We start from the raw sequence: 20691 nt of genomic DNA on the forward strand, positions 1-20691 counted from the left end.
AATACACAGATGTTTTCCCTCATATCTCGGTTCGTCCTTACTCGGCTCCCACACTGTGACACTCTTAACACATTTTTTTTGTTTCTGGTCTATTTTCAGCATCACTACTACATCTCATTTAAGCACTTCGCAACATTCTTGAAATGTTGGAAGCTGGAAGGCGATGCAGTGGAAAGTCAGCAGCTGACTGAGTAAATAAAAATGGAATAATGTGTACTGGTGTATAACTTCTTCATTTCTCTGCACAGAGCTCCTGTCACCATCATGTCCGATTATCTTTAATCCCTTGGCTGATGTCTATTGTAACCTAAGTGACATGTGCAGAGTCACCACAAGGACACGTCCTGAGAAGCAAAACAAACCTAGCTGAAAAAAGGAAAGAAAAATCCCAAGGAGATCCTTTTAAGGAAACACAAACGGTGTGTCCTTAGCTAGCTTTTAAGTCTGTACTGGAGAATATTAGTGATGCTAGTCACAATATGGAAAAAGAGAGCAAGATAAATATGAGTTTATCTCTATCCAAATGAGATAATACAAAGAAATACTGTTTTAAAATGTGGCTACTTGCATTTATATATCTGATATATTATCTGGAGGCAGATAACAGAGCGATAATAGAGATATTGAGAGGCATGAGCGGATTTTGTGAGCTGGTGATGCTGGTACGGTGTTAAATAGCTGTAATTAACATTAACATGTTTTTTTTTTGCTACAATTGATTAAATAATTTGAAAGCTGTACAATATATGCCAGAACTGTATAGAAGGTTGTGTTGCACAACCAAGCCAGTCATTTCGATGCTTTGGAGTTTGATACTGAACTATAAAAGCAACTCAGTTTGCGTGCAACATCATCAAAGTAAGGAAATCCCATGTGACTTCTCCAGTCTCTTTAAAATTGAGACTGAAGAACTCACTTGGATGACTGACAAAACATTTCTCGCACTGAAAGCGCAACATCCACATGAACAGGATCAACTTTCTGGGATGACACTAAACGTACAACAGAGAGAAGCATGGACAAAAAGTCCAAGTATTACTGTTCACGTAAAAGTTTGGATGCTTTATTGTTCAAACAAGGCTGCTGACAAACGGACAAACCTATCAGATACAGGTGATAAATGGTAAATGGTAAATGGCCTGTATTTATATAGCGCTTTACTAGTCCCTAAGGACCCCAAAGCGCTTTACATATCCAGTCATCCACCCATTCACACACACATTCACACACTGGTGATGGCAAGCTACATTGATAGTCAAAATGAGAACTACAAAATGTGCTGGCTCTTACACAATTCTTGAAAAACTATTGTTTATATTTCGATTGTTGCTGTTAGATGTTAGCCCCCTTCCCCTAAAAGAGTGCACGAAGTGTTTCTACTTTATAGACGTGTTTAGAGCTGGATAATATCCAGACTTTGGCACAACACTCACACAGATGTATATACGATCAATCAGGGTTGCAAACATAAAGACTGCCATGACTGATCTCGGCGGGGTTAGTAATGTTAAAATTATATTGACCATTTGCTCAACCCTGCTTCGTCCTAAGATTTTACATGGATTGTCATACAATTTTTAAGAGCTGTGCACTGTTTTCATTTCTATTTGTAAAACAATTGCATATATGTTTAAGAAGCAGGCTGCATTTAATTGCGTTATGTGTTTTCTTTTTACTTGAAGTTATTGTAAAGAAAACTAGTTTTCTTTACAAAAGCGATATTAATTTTAGTAAATTATTTTTAAATGACGTAGTACAAATTATATAATTAAGAATGTGTTTTTGATGTTTAAACTTTATGAAAAACTTCTTGCAGGAGTCCACTCTGAGTCACAGGAGAGGTGGAGAATAAAGTTAACCTGGGTGTCTACTGTCTTGTGCAGTCTGGGAGATGATTGAATGTTAGGGTGGGTACAGTTTCCTCTGCGGTGGGGTCGGGTGGCTGCCCCGGGTCCTGTGGGGCTGGGCGGTCCTGCTGCCATAGGCCCCGGTCTGGATGGGCCTGGGCTCCCTTGCCTTGGTGGGTGCCGAAGGACGGGGGTGCCTACTGGGGTTCACTCTGGCACAGCTGGCTGCCGGCAGAGCCGGCGGGCACGCCACTGCAGCCCCCTCTGGCTTCTGCTCCGTGGCTACTGGGTGACCCCTCATCTGGGGCTCTCCTCAGCTCTTCCCAGGAGGGTGGCATGGATGCCCCTCCTTGGGGTCTCGCACTCTGGGGCCTCTGGATGTCTGGAGCCTGGATCTCCTCCATGCCTGCTTCATGCCCTGGGGGACAGGGCTATGGCTCTCTACATCCTCTAGCAGACCGTTACATGGGGAAACCTTTTGAATACAAGCGGGCTGATCCACACAGCTGTGCACATGGGTGTTCACTGTTCATAGACATAAACTACACCTCTATTGGCTGCTATTTCCAAGCACATTGTGCGCTGTCGGTCCTGCTTGCTACACAACAACATTCAATATTTAGTATTTACTGCTGTTTACACTTAGCTAGATTAACGTGATTGTGTTGTGTTTAGTATGTTGCTCTGTTTGTTTTTTGCTTGTTTTCTTTTTTTTTCTCTCAACAGGTGATCCAGGAGGTGATTTTTTCTCTTCTTTCTCTTTTTAAGTGCCCTCTCTCACTGTCTCTCTTCCCTTCTGTTTTTCTTTTCCTTCATCTTTCTTTCTCCCTTTCCTATCCCTCAGTCATGTCTGTCCCGTCATTCATGAAAAAAAATTAGGTAACGTACAGAGAGATTAACTTCCTCCAAGATCCTGATTAATCTCCTTTGCGGACAAACAGGAAACGTGTTATCTGTATTCCTACGCATTTAATTAAATAAAGAGCACAACTGCTAAAAGGCTGAGGATTCGTTTTGCTAATTTGGGCATCATGTTACGACAGCCTAAAAGACACCACACTGTAATAATGGGTATTTATTGAAAAGGGCTGTTTCAGTCCCAGGAGAAAACATTGCTCTGATGGATGAGATACCAGCAGGGTGGAGCAACTTAAAATGTGCTGTTTTTAAAACAGCAGTGTGTTTGAGAGTGCGTTTGAGTCTATCCCATCCTGGTGATAGAGGACATCTCCAGATGTTTCCTGCAGCTGATTTCATCACTGTGTTCAAATCTGGGGCATTTTTACTTCACTGTTATTGTTGGAACCATTGTTTTCTGACAAAGCCGCGATAAGACCACAGCACACACACACAAGTTTATCAAATCCACCTGATGGACGTACATTACAGTCTGCGCTGCATATAAACAACCGTCTTGAGTATATATTTGTTCCATTTCCTTTGTGGCAGATCCTGTCTGTTTACACAGGAAGGGGAATTTAATGTTGTCGCCACCAGATGTAAACAGACACTATTAGCAAACGGCAGGGAGAAATAATAATGGCAAACCTGCTGGGTTATTATTAAAAACAACAACAAAAAAAAACGTCATTAAGACGTATCACAGCATCACAGGCTGCTCTTACGAAATACATAATCTATGTTTCCTCTGCGGTGAAGTCGGAAACATGGCAGGAGAAACTCTTTCATTGTGGTCAGACTTGGCCACCCATTAGGTAGCCTTGCTGTGGCATCATGTGGCAGTAACCCGGCCAAAAGACTGCAGAAGCATTTTGCCCGGCGTGCTTAGCTGCCAAAATCAACAAATCATCAAATCTGCCCAACTTCTGGTCGCCTTGATATGAGTAACAACGATAGATTTACTATGGCAACAACACAGAGTAAGTGTAACAAGCAGCCATCCCAAAAATAATACCTCACTTGAAACTCGCATACACACATATGAAAGGAAATTAACAAGAACTCTGACTTGTTTTATGGTAACAAACGTCTGCCGGCTGTGCTCTCACAAAACAGCCCTGCAGAAGACCTGTAATGTTCATACTGGCACAGCCATGTAGGGAAATCCTGAGGAAAACATTTCCCTGAGCTAAAATTATCCTGAACAGCTCTTCTATAGCATTCAGTAAATGCTATTATCATTCAGCTGAAATCATTTATATGATGCTGCCTATGACAATTTCCACTTGATTTATTGTTACTGCACACAGCTTCAGTGGCTTTTGATTTTTTTCCATTATATACTTAATAAATAGGTGCTTGACTTGCTGCCAAGTGTATTGGAACAGCTGGATTTGATTACTTTCCTGATATATGCTTCCATTGTATCAGCTCTCTTGGCCTGGGGTAAATGAAACGAGGAGACCAGTGTCAAGGGAATTACACATTTCTGTTGAACTTTAAAGGGGCAAACAAAGCAGGCAGTGTGGCTGCAGCTCTGAGTTTCCATGTGCCAAACTTTGACTTTGTCCTTCTGGACACTCTTTGAGATGCAGCCACAGGAGCTCCTGGTTTGTCTTACTCTGTTTGTCTGTGAAGAGCAGACTTGGGTCAAACAGTAGGTTCAGATGACTTCACAATTGTTTTGACTTACATTGATTTTATTGCTATCGTTAAATAGAATTAAGTAAGATGTCATTCACTCAAAGGTGTAGTATACAAGTACTGTTACTTTCCAGGTCTTCTAGGATGCAGACTCATGTCTAGTAAACCACACTTCAGTGTGTGTCTGGAACCAGATACAGTAAAGTAAACCGAGTAACTAAACACGCACATCAAGTAATACATCAAGTCAAAGTCTGCGCTCAGGATCACTAATGAACCTCTAATACATTTCACTACTTTTCATACAGTCTCAATGATATTCTTGTTGGCTGCTGTTCACGTTCGATGTTGTCCTAAAGGCTGTTTGCTGAAATGACAGGCCTTTGGAATTTAGCCAAATGAGATATGAATGACGTATAATACAGCACTAACGAGCAGGTAAATGGACTTTTAATTCAATTCTGTGACTTCACTGACCACCATCAGTCCATCTACTTGCCCTTAAACAGTCACTGCGCACAACACGACCGTAGAGTCATGATTATCATTCAGTCGACCGGAAAGGGCGTTGGAGCATTTAGCTTTGACAGAGAGATGGCCGTGCTTTAGATACCCCAATAATAGACGCAGTCACCAGAATGTAGTTTGGCCAACGTTTAAATATTGCAGTGGTGCCGAGCAAATGTTACTGCAGGACATGAGATGTAGGACACGGTGTATATAGGCCAGAGGAGAGGGGGCCAGGCAGGATACTTTACAAGCTAAATTAAACAGACAACTGTTACAGGCAGGGCTTTAGTTGCCTATTTTAACTCCTCCTTGGAGCCTGTGATGCATCTCCAGTGCTACACAAAACCACTCATGACCACAAATGGAGCTGACTTTTGGCATGATTTCAAGGCTCACGTGTGCTCAACAGTAATGGGACTGCTGGAGTAAAAACATGCATGATGATGGATATACAGCCAACGATTTAAACAGTGAAGAACTGCACAAAATATAACAATGGAATAATTAAACTCATATATTAAAACAATCAATGAATCAAAGCCACTTGTGTATAGCCAAACACTATTTAACACAACCGATGGGCACTGATGGCTTCCATTCAACAAAGAAATGTATTCACAGCATACATGAGTTTAGTACTTTCTTAAATGATAATAGGAATTGATTAACCCATCATGTTTTACAAAGATATGCATGTCCTGACATTTTGTACAGATATTTGTGGTTTACAAATGTCATATCTTAATGATGTTGGTGATAAAATCATCCATCTATTCATCCACCCATTCTTTTCATCCTTATCAGGGTCGCAGGGTGGCTGGAAACCCAACAATCATTTTGGTTTTCTAGCTGACCATTTTGAGAAGAATATTTTTTCTTTTCTGTTTGTTTGTTGAACCACTTAACGCTGATTTGTAAATCATTCAAGCATAAAAGAAGCACCCAAATCAAGGGATGAATACATAACAGACAATTTAGCAAACAAACAATTTTAAATTGTATCTTTAGGGACTTTGTTACTAGCAGCCTGTTGAAAAAACACAACTTGCTTCCATCTCCTTAGTTGATTCTATGAAAGATAACAGGAATAAAATCGCATAATTCCACCAACAATGTGATTCCCAAAGAGCTATTAGCCAAAAACTTAGCATATCTTGGCATGGTGTAAAAAACAAAAACAAAAGACTAACTACAGCACATGAATAGTATCCAAAAGTCATGTTGTTTAAAAACATTAACAGAGAACCCGACACAGGATGTCATCTGATCCTTCAGTTGATCGATCTACTGTTCACTGAAGGTTTATCAGAAATGGTCTTAGTGGCAAATTGACTGTCAACAAGCCATTCTTCAGAAAGGGAAGCAGAGAAAAATGGCTATGTCAATTCCAAACTACAAAAGAGCTGGACTGGAAATCAGTGGCAACACATCACTCTGCCAAAAGCAGTAAAGGGTATACCTCGATAGAACAACACACAGTGGTGGACTGTCAGTCATTGATTGGCCTCCCCAGTGACTGGACCTCAACATTATTGAAGCAATGTGGGAGAACAGAACAAAAGCAACACCCAACATCCAAAGAGCTTTGAATGGCTTCTTGAAGACTACTTTTTAAATCTTTTTTAGTTTTTAGTCTTCATAAGTTCAGGCTGAGTTAAAGAATAAATGTGGTCATACCAAGCATTGACTTTCAACCTCATTAGAATTGTGCAAACTCTGTTTTTACACTGTTTAGTCCTGTTTTTCCTGTACTGCTAGTGGATGCTACCCTAGCAATTCAAAACTGGTCCCTTTGGGTTGAAAAAGAAGCAAGACACCAAAATGAGAAACCCATGGTTTGAAGGGAGCAGATGTGTTTGTCTTGCTTTTTAATGTATCTGAATGAAGAAACATACCTGTTTCCCAAGCATTTGCACTTATTCTTGTTACAAAGGTTAAATGTGTAGGTGTCCATTTGTGAATAACACTCCAAACAAGCTATTCAAGCTATTTTACTACTTGGACTCTGTCTGTCACAATAGGCTGAGACTTTGTGCAGCAAATGTAATGTACCAAGTGAACATAATTGAACATCAAACTGAAGAATTTCTACTAAAAGTTGGTGGTTTGCTTGTTAAATGAATCATTTCCATCTCATGCACAGAACCTCTGGTCATGTGAACTTTCAATCACTCATCAGTCATCATGGCTGATTTCCCTCCCTAAATGTGAGGTACAACTCCAGCAAAAGTCAGGATGGAGTTTATTTAGCTAAAAATAACCAAACAAAGGCCATCTGGGGGGCTGGTATGTTGTTACTGATGCCAATGAAAACATGTTTAAAATGATCAAATTGAAAGTAAGAGGAATTATGCTTGAACAAGTTAGACACTGAACTATTTGCTTCTGTACTCTGTACCCTCTGAAGAACTCTTGTTATGCTCCTGTGTTCTCAGCATGTCATGATTTATTGAACACACTATGTCCAGCTTTTTTTAAACTTTACTTGACTTCAGATGGTCAAAGCTGAACGTGTGTGCTTCATGCACATCATGTGGAACTAAGACAACTTTAACAGTGTATTATTCAGTTTCTGAGCTCATTTAAAGGAATTTGATGTATAAAGTCAATAAATGGCTTCAGCACATGGTCAGCAGCTCTAAACGTGAGTGTATCTCGGAATAACTCGGGGCCTGCTTCCATCGGCTCTCATGCATCAGGGCTTGAGCAGCCAACCCCAACCTGAGGGTTTTCCATCAGGAGCACCAGCGTGCAGTTCCAGTTGACACAACAGCAGCCCAGCACCCTGCTGTGACGCTAGTCTCACTCTTGTGTTTTTACTGTACGTTTAAGCTGAAAGAAGGGTGGGGGCGCGCAAACCCTCCACCACCGAGGATACAGTCGAGGAACCAGCTGGTTTCCATTAGCATACCTCTTCTAGGGAATGGGAGGATTGGCTCATGTGGGCAGACACATGAGTAAGATAAACGACGCGATTGGTCAAGCACACTAGACCCTCTGTGAGAGCGGAGCCAGATCACCTCTGATTATGGTGATTCTTTAGCTCTTCTCCCAAACATATAATGTATGATGACAAAAACTCATGACAGATAGTTACCACGCTAAGTTCTAATCCGTGGGCCCCTTTACTTTTTATACATATTTAAGGTCATTTAGCCTGTAAACAGTCTAGCTAGGTTGCAATTTGTGCACCACACCTTCACAGTCCTGTGCGGCTTTTCACCTTTGGATAACTTCGGGGGTTTCTCTTGTGTGTTTTGCAACCAGGCAGGTGGAATCTGAGGCCATATTCATAAAATCTATAAATAAATAAACAAACCAAAGAGTGGAAGTCCTTTTACACCTCAGTCAAGCCAATCCAAATGCACCATATGTTACCCCAAAATACACTTTCCATCTACAAAGTTAAATATTTGCCAAACATTAAGATATTAAAGCATGAAAATGATTTGTCCTCTGGGCAGGAGTTAGAAGAGCAGAACAATACCACTCTTTGTGCAATGCTAGAACCAGAAGACATCTAAACAGGTGGAAACAGGTGGAAGCAGCTAGTCTGGTCCCCGGAAAGACTGCTAATGCTGTGATCAGACCAACATCAAAGTGCAGTTTTTATACAGCGCCTTTAATTCGCTGAGAGCTGCAAAATAGACGCCGTCCTTGAAGCAACATCTGGCCTGATGGATGGCACTTACACTACAAGTGTGTTTGTGTAACAGCTGAGAGATGGCAGAGATAAGTGACAGCCTTAGGTTAGAACTGAGTGATGATGCAGTCGCCCACCCACAAGAAGGTAAATGTCAGACTCAGTCTGGGCAGAAACACTATTTTATGACTCCTGTTAATGTTATGTGTGCTGAACCTTGGTTGAGGACAAGTGAAATTTTAGTTTGAAATGTTAAGATTCTCCTGTTTGCTAAACTATACAGGCTTTCTGAAGAGCTTGGATAAACACTGGGCTCACTTCACTGAGTCAACCCTGATAACTGTGATAAGGCTTTCTTTGGAAAAAAGACAAAAGTCTTGCTGCTACAACTCTTCGGTGTGCTGTACGCTCATTACAGTCAGACTAGTTAAAAGAATGAGAGGAAAGCGTGGTAATGACAACCTCCCTCAGTTGGCAGCTCGGCCTCCCACAGAGAAAACGCCTGGAGAGCACCATTAAGAGCGCCAGTGAAATTTACAGGCCTGCAGTGGGCCTCCGTATTAGCGGAGGTGAAACATGGATGGTGCCCTCAGGATGAGGACCCTCTTTGTGGATGTGAGACTAAATCACATGGGAACACAATAACGGGACTATGCGATGACAAAGGAGACTCTGTTTCCTGTTTCTGTCAGTTTCTGTAGACACACACTTGAGCCGCATGGTTTCAGGAACCATCAAGTGACTGACTGTTACCTTTAACCTAACCCAGCAGGGTGACACAAATAGCTTCCCCGCAGATGCCCGTTGATCCGTGGCCTTAAGCTACAGCAGTAAATTCTCTCACTAAGAAGAGGCATGTGATGACCCTCACTTTATTACTTTATCTTGACACTTTATTATTTCTTTTTCTTTTTTTTTTGTTCGGTCTGTGCAAACATTTTAGCTGGAAATGTGTGGACATTGATGGCCTAACCGAAAACTACATAAATAAATAAAGACAGAGGAAAAATAGGCCACAAAAGCAAATCACTCATATCACAAATCAACACTACATGGTGGGAGTGCTCAGGGTCATGGGAACGTAACAGAGATCAGCCGAGGACACAAAGAGCAAGTGGACTGCCCAATCCAAACACAACCAGCAGCAGGACCACACATACAACCCAAACTTACCTTAACGTAGGCGGTGTAGCGCTGGCACTCCTCTCGGTTGATGTCCAGGCTGAGCTGGTGGCTCATTTGGCTGATCTGAGATCCACTCTGAGCAAAGTAGACCCTGGAAGGCTGGCCTTTCAGGCGCTTTTCCACATCAGCCGTCAAGTTATACAGGAACTCTGAGAGGAGGCAGAAAACACTGTAAACATAGCATCAGCTGACGATAAATAGAAAAACCAGAAGTATGCAGGGTTTGGTTTTCTGGTAACTGCCATTAAGACATGAGAAAGAAAGAAAAATGTTTATTGCAGTCAAATTAAGACAAGTAAGAGGGAAGATGGGAACATTTTTTGGTCAAATTATATGATGGTGCTTTAGCTTAACAACAGCACTTTGTTCAATGTTGTTTCAGTAGATTTAATGTGATTTGGAAAAATGGCTTGCTCCTGTGATAGAGCCTGACTAAGCACCGCCACTGAAGAAATCAGGAATCTCATCAGTCACAATTTAGATTTTGAACGTTCAATTTTTCATCCACAAGCCGGAAGATATTAATTGGAAGGTCTTTTATTAGTGTCGACTCATGTTAACAGGCTTTTGTGATGATATTTCAAGAGTTTACAGTCAACTGACATAAGAATTAATGAAAAAATGTTGAATTTTCCAGCTGGTGGGACGGTACTAATCTTATTATGAAAGAAAACCTAGTAATAGTTTTCCTGCTGATTCCACACCTGGCTTTGAGACACAGAACAACGTCAAATCTGTTTTGAAATCGTAACCTGACATCACCAGTGTTTCTGTTTCTTTGCCCTTTTAAATCCCTTCCTCTCAATGAATCAACTTCATTCTCTAGTAGTTTCGTGAAGACGGTGTCATACTGGTAAAAGAGTGGGCGGGGTGGCAAGCACACCCAAGTCGGACCAAAGCCTACTGTTTCCATCGTCCAGCAGAGGGGACGCCATGACCTCACTCCAGAGGAGGCGAATGAAAGTTTCGTTATAGGAGTCACCAAACACACGGTGCTGCACTTTCCATGGTGTTTCGCCAGACAAATAAACAGAGAGGCTTTATTCCTGCGAGCCAGGACATATTCATTATGTAACGGCAGGCTTCCTGTTCCCCGGGGGGGGGCTGTAAATGACTACACCCAAACACTGGAACAGGACTGCACCTCAGCCGTCAACAGTCACCCCACTGTTGAAGGGTAAGTCATAAGCCATAGTGACACTCAGCCTCGGCCAATGGATGTGATGCTCTAACTCAAAAAGATAACACATTACATGATGGTATGTAATGTGTGGTATAAAGTGGTAAACACTTCCTGTCTTAGGAGTAGGTGTGGTTTGGAAATTTGTGTGATGTTATCCCGGCTCTGCAGAGATCAACTGACAAAGTTGTAATGTGGTTGTGCGTCATGTGATGCTACTGGCCAACACGTTCTCATCTAACATGTGGTATGAATAGCATGTGACAAATCGTAGGTATATGTTGCGTGTTCGGAGGCATGAGAGCTGGATGGAGTGAATCTATACATGTAAGTATCTTTTACGCTCTGATCATGAATTGCTTTGGAAAACTTTACGTGATAGGGTTAAGGTTATGGTTAGGTCTGGAATGGAGGGCTGGAGCGTCTGCTTGAAGCGTGTGTTACTGTCGTGAACGGCATTCAGTTGGATTCAATTGATAACCCAGAACGTCTGCCAGCCGGAAATGAGGCTGGCAGAGGTAACCAGGAACATACTTGTACCATACCATACAAAGTCTGTGCTTCTAAGTAAATACTTGCCTCCAACAAAGTTAATGTTCTCCAGATTTGCTCTCCTGGAAAATTTGAAAGCTTGTTTTTGCTGCTGAACGTTTTTCTTTGCCATTCATAAGTCTAAATGTCAGGTTATTATCCCAAAACTTTGAGTTCGTATATCAAAATCTCTAGTTAGGTATCTGAAAGTTTTGAGTTACAATCATAACATTTCAAATTATTATGTTAACATTTCAATTTATCTCAAGATTTCAGGTTAGGTATCTAAAAGTTTTGACTTACTGACTTAAACTCCTGAGCAAATCAACATTTTGAGATACAAAACTTTAAAATTTGAGATAATAACTCAAAGTTTGGAGACGATAACTCGAAATTTCAACTTACTGACTGAAATCATGAGATACCTAACTCAAAATGTTGAGATAACACAAAATTGTGATCTCTGGATGGAAATAAAGAAGCCTAAACAGGTGAAGCTGGGGCAAAATCGATGTGACCAAAATACAGAACGATCTCTTGCTGTGTGGTGATCAGCATCGTCATTTTAATCAGCGGTCCATATTTGCATTGACGAATGTTAATTTCACTTTCGCAGTGATAAGAACATATCTGCAGGGGTGTGAAACGGTCGTCACTAAGCAACAACAAAATACTGATATTACTTTGGCACATAACTCCCTTAAAACCACAATTTTATATTTTTATGACATTTGGCTTTGCAGACTTTTTTGTTTTTTTACACTGACTACAGTAGTGCTCACATTCTTTAGGCTAAGCTAAGCACCTCTCATTCTTTGTGTACAGACGTGAAGAAACTATTAACCTTCACATGGATGTCTTTGATGGATCTCTTTCCTTATCTACCTTACTGTCCAGGTTAAATCATCTATGGAAAGGAGCGGCAGCTGTGCATGCTTCATCACATCATTACCTATTTGTCCAGGTAGCTGTCTTCCTCTGAAACGCATGCAGACTGTGACGTTGAAGCAGTTCATGTTCTGCTGGCCCTCGTGGCACTGTGGCACAGTTATGTTGATAGAGACAGGCAGGAAGATGGAGACATCCACTGTAATCACAGGCCGCGACCTACGACCACAGATTCCAGCACAGGAACACAATGTGGGATAGACTGACCATTAAAATGACTCTGAAGTAGGATAAAGTGGCACTCTGCTTCTCACAAATATTGCCATGTCAGAGAGAATTATCCCATTACTCACCTCAGGAGCACCACACTATCCGCCATGAAAGCTCCGATAGTAACATCTGCAAGGCAATAAAACATAAAGAAGATATGGCATTAATGCAACATATGCTGACAGCGCTTTTGACACCTGCAAATCCACAACAATGCACAGAGCTCTTTAATTGTCACGCTGTCTCAGTCTGCATGTCAGCTGTGGAATGCAGTAAACAAGATGCCTCAGTCACAAGTCTGAAACTGTTACTGCGTGACAATAACAGGATAAAGCCACGATAAATATTTAAAAATGTCATCCTTTTTCACTTTATGTTTCTCATTTTGCTTTGATGTTCTCGTGTTGCTGAAAAGCTCTGTTATGACCATACCTGCGTATCCATTACCGTCCATGTCCACATTGCCAGAGATGGACTGGCCAAACATCTGCAGACCAGGGTTTACGCTGCGCCCAGACAGTTTCTGTAACACATGATACCAGCCTTTAAATAACACACGTGAGCCAACAAGGAAAAAATGAGCACTTCTGTTTTTTGTTTTTGTTTTTGTTATACTTAAATGAACCTTTCCTAACAGGTGTGATTCATGAGGGTTGGGTAAATACGCCACCGTCAAGCCCATGAGGAAACGACTGTGTCTTATTTCTGGGTCTAAAAGTATTGTGAAACCTACACATATTGCACACATGCACACATTCAGTATGTGTTTTCATTACCATGCATTGATCAGGCTGTAAAGAAGCGAATTAATCTGGAGATGAGGAGAAAGCAGGTCACACAACGATGCTGCTTCACATCAGAGCAAATTATATTTGCGAGTCCTTACCATTGAGTATTTTTTGGTTATTCCTGTGGCGTCCCCATGGTAGATATAAACCGCTCCTCCATACTCATCCTCTTTGGGCGCTCCTATGGCTACATCTGAGGAGACAAAGAATGCACAAGAAGTGTTTCTGTGAAAATAAATGAATGAAGACATAAATAACTGAATGAGTGCACAAAAGCTTTCATTAATCATCTGTTTACTTTCTGCTAGCCAGTGCCTGGGAAACAAGCTTTAACTGTAAGACTCATGATAGACAATTAAGTGTTGTTAGTGGCCATAAAACTTGTGCGACCTCTGAGAAAGTGGAAACAAGGCTATAAAGTGCTGGCAAGCACTGAAACACCCTCCCATTAGCCCTTTTCAGCAGAAAATCAGATATAAACTTGCTTTTACAAACCAAAACACCTCTACGCCATGTGGTGCAGCACAGCGATGTAGAAATGGTAAAAGAATTTTTAAGGAAGCATTACAGAGATTGAATTCAAGTCTTGAAGTCGTCAGTGTGAGTCTACAGTAGTTCTTGCTAATTAAATGGCAGCAGTTAGGTTGTAAATAATCGCCCGCCAGGCAGCGAGTGTGTCTGTGGCGAGTGAGTGACGAGTTACAAGATGAGTTATGCTTCCCAGCTGCCATCTTTCTCGGCAGACTCACACATGCTGTGCCAGGCTGCAAGCCTCTGGGCATATCTCACACGGAGATGAAACCAGGCAGGCAGAAGCTTCTAGCTTGGAGTTGGAGATAGAAGCCAAGTGGAGCCCTTCAGAGCGGAGCCAAGCGAGGGAAGAGCAGACAGAATAAATGTATGTCTGCGTGCGTGTGGGTGATTCGGTTTGGGACTCCGTACCCAAAAGGGTAAGAGAGGGCAGTACTCTCTACTTGCCACAGCATATTAATAAAAAAAATGTGTGTGGAAATGAGGGGTTTTGTCACACCTACTGGGCGACCATCGCTCGCTTGTGAGCTGAAGGGAAGAGTATAAACAGTGTGACTTCATTATCCTTTACATGACAGGGGAAAAGGCTTTGTTTCATGACATCAGGGCAATGTCAGTGTAACTGCACCGCTGCCACTATGTGTTTGTCATTCTTCAAACTGCAGATTAATGGTCCACTGGAGAATTTTGTAAGGCCACAGCTTTGCTCTGATCTGTCAGCAGTGACAGATGAGAGGTCAGATATGTCTTCTTTGGTTGAGCCTCTGAGCTATTGTTTAAGCATTAAAAAGACTATGAAAGATTTTTATAAAAACAAAACAAAACAAACCCCAGATGTGAAGTTTCTCTTTCGTTTACAGCTTCACATGCCATTGAGGCTCACCTAAAAGCTTCATATAATTAAATCTTTCATTTGCAAAGCAGAAAGCTTTAAAAACATTGCTTTGCACCGACCTTGATAGCCGTCGTCATCTATGTCTCCGATTGCGGCAATGCATTCTCCGAAGTGTGCATTGAAAGCGCTATCGCCAGTCAACACGCCATCCTCTTCCATGACCCCCTAAAAACAAAATCAGGCAAGAGAATAATTTATATCCAGATCCAGCAGAGGAAAAAAAGAAAGCTGCAGTTACACAATTGCAGCTTTTATTTGATTAAATTAATTGGCCACCACTGCAGATAGCAGCCTTTCACCCAAATGACTTAACCAAGAAGTCGCTCTTGTTGCAATAACGCTTACACATACAGCGTACAAACAGGAGCGGTTAAATAACACCACTGCTGAATCTCACCCCACTCCACTGTTTAATATATGATAACCACAGTCAGGAAATAATAATGGAAATATAATAAAACAAGTCTGCAAGCTATGCTCTCATGTTCCTGCTGACTCCAGTTTCCACTCACGTTCCCTCTGCTGAGGTACACAGACACCTGGCCCTCATCCCTGAGCTGGCTGTGCATTGGTGCCCCCACCAGCAGGTCCGACAGGCCGTCCTGGTTCAGATCAACTGCACACAATGAGGAGCCAAAGTAAGAGCCCATCTGGAACCAAGGTGAGCCACAAAGCAATGGGTCAGATCACAGAAACACGAAGGGTTCATTCATTTCACACACAGCTCACATCTAAACGGGATTATTTTTGCTTTTATGGACCAATATTAAAGGAATAACAACACAGCTTCAAGCTACCTCGAATTTCTTTTAGTTACTCTGAATGAAAAACATTAGCCCCCACCCCCGGCTGTAGTTTGTGGCAAGCGTGCTCCTTTCTTTTTCAAACAGTGTATTTCTGGCAACAAAACAGTTAGAGCAGTGTGTCTGAAAGAGTCAATGATTCCTCAGGCACACTGGGACCACACATTCATGCTCATACCATTTTCCCTGAGGCTTGAAAACTCTTCACCAAAGATGCACCATCAATTTTAAAAATATAAACCTGAAAAAACAAAAAAACAGAATCACTTCAGCAACCGACACAAAAGGACTTCGAATGGCTGAAAATGAAGATGAAAGCACTACTTTTCCGCTGCTGCTGTGCTGAGGAGCCCCTGCAGCGATGTCTATTACATTAGGAGAGGAGAAGTGTCCAGCAGTCACAGCATAGCCTGGAGACAGAGACAATAATTTGTTGCAGCCGCCTCTGTCCTGATGTATGTCATTTAACATTATATTCTCATTAACCTGCTCTCACCAAGGTAGCTGTATCTGTGGGAGTCAATGTTGTCTTTGTTCAGGCTATAGAAGGAGTCAGAAGTCAGGTTGTACACCTTGACCGTCCCAGTCCAGTAGTATGACCCCGGTGCCCCCATTACCACCAGCTCCTGAAAATGAGACAGCCGCATATTCATGCAGATAAAAGTGGCAGGGATTCACCCCCTGTGTGCACTGCAATAGCCTGCTGCAGAGAGGGGGAGGAAAAAAAAGGAAAACGCTGTCGGGTGAACATCTGGTTAACCAACAGCCACAGAATGGTTTTCACTATCTGTCCTTAAACACACATGCAGCAGTATCAGCTTTCCTTGCTGCGATGGAGACTTTCCTCCCTTGAAGGAAATCTAAAAGCTGTGAAATGAAGTTGCTCAAAGATTTTTCTTGTAACAGTTCACGGATATTTAAGCTGACAACGGAACAGCAATAAAGATGCTCTGTTTGGACTACGCCTGAGTCGGTTGTAAAGGTGGATGTGAAGTTAGCACCGAGCGCGCTCCTTTTGTGCAAACAACATTAAAAACACAGTCAGGACCTTACTCAGCGGTATGCACTCTGTGCTGCGGTGTCAAACATCTGGGCACCACAAGGCGTACCGACCAAGGTTCAAACAAGGATAAAGGTTTAACGGTTGGACACCGTTTCTTTAAATTCTTCACATTCTTTGTAGGGGGTTCAAACACTTTAACAGATCCACACTCAGGTCGGTCATTCGTGAAAAAAAAAGGGTTTGATGATGAAGTCTCTTTGGTTTGGAAACACTAGGTTCATTGTGGAAACCAACATGGTGTCACTTAGAGCTCTCCTATGAGCAGCAGATAGCTGCTTTTTATCCAAATTATTTAACGTGGTATCATTCAGCATGGTATTATTACCCAGCTCTCCCGTGAGGTGCAGATAGCTGCCTTTTATCCAAATTATTTAACCAAGGAGTCACTCTTGTTGCAATAACTCTTAAACACAAAGTGCGCAAACAGAAGCAGTTAATCGCATCCTCCTCTCCATGCCCATGAGTTGGACAAAAGCATGTCACATACACTAAAATCTTTAGTTCCACTGAAGGCTCGCCACCTGTAGGGGTCTTTGAAGTTTATCTATGGCGATTTTACATTGGGGTTTACTTGAACAACGGAAAGATCCCCGAAACCATCTTTGAATCTGAGGCTGTGCAATGTGGCTCTGGAACACACATCTAAGAATCTGAAGCATGTGATGTTTTTGAGAACTGACAATACGGATATTGCTTGTTATTGTGTATTTGCGTGTGTGTGTGTGTGTGTGTGTGTGTGTGTGTGTGTGTGTGCAAATGAATTCAATTTAAAATCGATAATCAGGTACATTCTAGGCCTTCTTCTGTGTCTTTCTAAAGTTTTAAATTGCCAACACTCACATATTTATCATATAGTAATATAAACATTTCACTTTTCATAGTTATCCAAAAGATTACAGGACCCCTAATGTGCAGTATAAATGAAAGAACAAACTTTTTTTAAAAAAACAAAGCCATGTGTTCTGCATGTGGTTTGACTGTGTTTGAGTCATTCGTGTGTATATATAAAAGCTAGTGCGCGAATTTAGAGTTCATGTTTATTTATTCATTTAAGCCTGTTAGATGGCAGCAAATAGTGGAAAATGTCCATCACATTTTTTCCATAATCCAAAGTTCTCTCGGTAATTTATTTTGCCTTTCCTAACAGGAGTAAATGGGAAAATCCTCACACTGGCAAACCTGAAAATGACTGGAGTTTAATAATAGTAACAGGCTACGCAGATGCTAAAATAATATTTTGCATAGCTAAAATAAAGGAGAAGTGCAAAAATGATATGAAATGAATTTCTTGCCAGTGAAAATGTTTGTTAGCCTAGGGCCACAGCTGTGCTCTGAGGACACATTTTAAGTCATTTACGGTCTACTGTACATTACTGTATGTTCCAAATTAAGCTTAACTGTAATCTGAGACATGAAAAGAACCTTTGAGGAACACATGGCTCACAGGAAAGACTTATCCTGCACATGCATTGAAAACGAGAGTCCTAAACTGGTTACAAAATACATTTTTCAATTTTTAATGAATCCCTCAAATGCATCTTTTCCCCTGTCACACTACAGTTCTGCTAAGATGCATGTAAGAGTTAATCTATTTGCACTTCCTCTCACCAACTCCACTCAGGCGCTTCACTGACTCAGTTCAATGGGGCAGCTGTGTGAAAGTGCAGCATCCACCAGTTGGAAGACCGGTGGATTGATTCCCCAGCTATACCAGTCTGCATCTTGAAGTATCCTTGGGTAAAATACTTAACCCCAAGTTGTTTATGATGAATTGGAGCATGTGTGCAAATGTGACAATGGTATAGAAAAGAGCGCTTGTATGAATGTGAGTGTGACTGGGTGAAAGAGGTAACAAATTTGTAGGAAACTAAGCACTTTGAGAGCTCAGGTAGAATAGAAAAGATATGTTTGGGAGAACAATAGGTATTTGTAAGGTACACAAAGGTAATACACGATCATGAATGGTATCGTGTCGATACAAAGCAAGGCAAGACAAGAGCATCAAAGCCACGGAGAAAAGGAAACTCATATTTTCTTTAACGTTTTATCTCGTGGAACCACACCAGAGGTCACATGAGGCCGCCGCATCCTTCCCTACCTATCTGCTATCTCTGAAAACATTAGCTTACAATTGTCAGCAGAGCACTGGTGGTTTTGATACAAATATATTTATCTGAGTGTAGAATTTGGACCACACCCAAGTCTTCTATAAAGGAGGATGTGATGCTACTGCTGAGAAGGTTATACGCGATCATGGATGACATCCCGTGTCAATACAAAACAAGGCATCAAAGTGACAAAGAGGCGAGCAAAGGGAAAAAGACCATTCAAAGAGCCTTTTAAACATGTGGCGATGCGATGAAATATATAAATTTACCAAACAGTGAGAAGAAACACTATCTCTGTGTCAACCTGACAGAAACCGGGGGACTTCACAAAGATGAACAAGCACTGTTACTGACCTCCGTAAAAACTCCCGCTATCCCAGCTTGGCACGAGCCATGCTCTTCCCCATACTTCTGCTTATAGTCTGTAAGAGAAAACAAACCACAAATTATTTCACTGTGTGCCTGAGCCAGCGTTTACTGGAGTTTTTCCTGCATTCCATATGGAGCTAGTCAAAGTCCCGGTCCCATCCAAGAAGAGTCTGGGGGCAGAAAGCAGACTGAAAGAAGGGGTGCAACACCACATTCAATGAAACGACCTCTCACATGCACTCTCAGGTTACGAAAATATTGAGCTTGGATCGGCACAAAATGCACTGTAAATATGGTCCCATGCAAAGTGTGTCTGGCCTCTCTCCCCGCAACTGCTGGCAACATGAGTCACCAAAGGAAGTGATTTCCTGACCTGGGAGCATGATTAAGGTGTAAACCAGGCTTTCATAAGTAGCTCTGAGTCACATAACAAAACATGTGAAGAACACATTTACAAGAGTGGCCATTAAATGCTTTACAGCACATTATTTTTCAAATGGAACTTCATTTTTAGTGTTGTAGCGGGCGCCCGCACTAAAACAACCTGCAGGACAAATGGATTTGATTTACTGCAATCATAACAAAATTGAATTTCTCTAACTTGAGCAAATCTTTGCTTAAAAGCACCTGATTTCGGCGAAGTTAAGCCAAAATCTGCATCGTAAGACCGCTTCAATAAATTTGCCAGCACTATACCTTTGTGAAAATAATTTTCTTTGGCTAAGTGGTGCAAAACGGAAGACAAACTCTGCACTTCCACAGGTCAAATGCTCGCATATTTGGCTTCGCAAACTGGGTGTCCTTTCGTAGCCGCAGCTGGCTCTTGCCAAAGTTGAACTTGAGGGAGAGAAATCACACTTTAGGGCTCGCCCACTACCGTTCCCCGGTGCCAGAACACCAATCAGAAATCAGAGGCAGACGTGGGGCTTTTACAGTGACGTTCCTGGCTACAGAAATAATGTGCCGTGAAAATATGTAAAAGGGAAAGGACGAACAAAACAAACCGGTTATTCCAAACCTGGGAGCCTGGGCCTCTTACAGAGTCCCACAGTCTGTGTGATTATCTAAAGGGATGTTAAATTATTAAAGGGATCTGAAATAAAAACTAGAGAGTATCTCACTAGATGTGGCACCACTGAGTTCTGCCGTCTCAGTGTCCCCTGGCACTCTATGGGTCAGACCTCACCAGTTTTTTATATAGACCTTGATTTTCATTTTAACTATAAGTGTATAAGCGTACCTTTACATGACTGACAGCTCAGAATATTCCATATTTAACTTATAGTAAGCCTCTGTGCAGCCTCTCTTTGAAACAAGCTCCCTTCTCTTTCCCTGTGAGCCACCTTTCCTTTGATTGGCTGCCCCTCACAAGCCCCTGATATAGGATTCCTCCCTCCTCTTTTTGTCATCATAAAGAGCCAAGAGTAAAAGTAAAGAGCAGTCTAAAACCATACTTGGACTTCATTATTAAACCTACATTTTATAAACTCAACCAAGAAGGTCATGTGCCTCCGCCATTGGTTGGTTAGTCATTTT

General features: G+C 41.7%; 1 protein-coding gene across 1 annotated transcript in view; it reads right to left on the reverse strand.

Annotated features, from left to right (window-relative positions):
• The window catches only part of itga9 (integrin, alpha 9), a 48648-nt gene that overhangs the window by 22239 nt on the left and 5718 nt on the right, over positions 1-20691 (reverse strand). Inside the window, exons 5-15 of the mRNA XM_005737068.1 lie at positions 19141-19208; positions 16112-16241; positions 15940-16025; positions 15794-15856; positions 15325-15462; positions 14872-14977; positions 13485-13579; positions 13031-13121; positions 12682-12727; positions 12393-12547; positions 9718-9878 (exon numbers count right to left, since the gene is read on the reverse strand). Coding sequence (XP_005737125.1) covers positions 9718-9878; positions 12393-12547; positions 12682-12727; positions 13031-13121; positions 13485-13579; positions 14872-14977; positions 15325-15462; positions 15794-15856; positions 15940-16025; positions 16112-16241; positions 19141-19208 — 1139 coding nt within the window. The remainder of the gene's footprint in view (positions 1-9717; positions 9879-12392; positions 12548-12681; positions 12728-13030; positions 13122-13484; positions 13580-14871; positions 14978-15324; positions 15463-15793; positions 15857-15939; positions 16026-16111; positions 16242-19140; positions 19209-20691) is intronic.

The sequence above is a fragment of the Pundamilia nyererei genome, unplaced genomic scaffold (genome assembly GCF_000239375.1).
Source record: "Pundamilia nyererei isolate P.nyererei 1_Seehausen unplaced genomic scaffold, PunNye1.0 scaffold00073, whole genome shotgun sequence".
NCBI lineage: Eukaryota > Metazoa > Chordata > Actinopteri > Cichliformes > Cichlidae > Pundamilia > Pundamilia nyererei.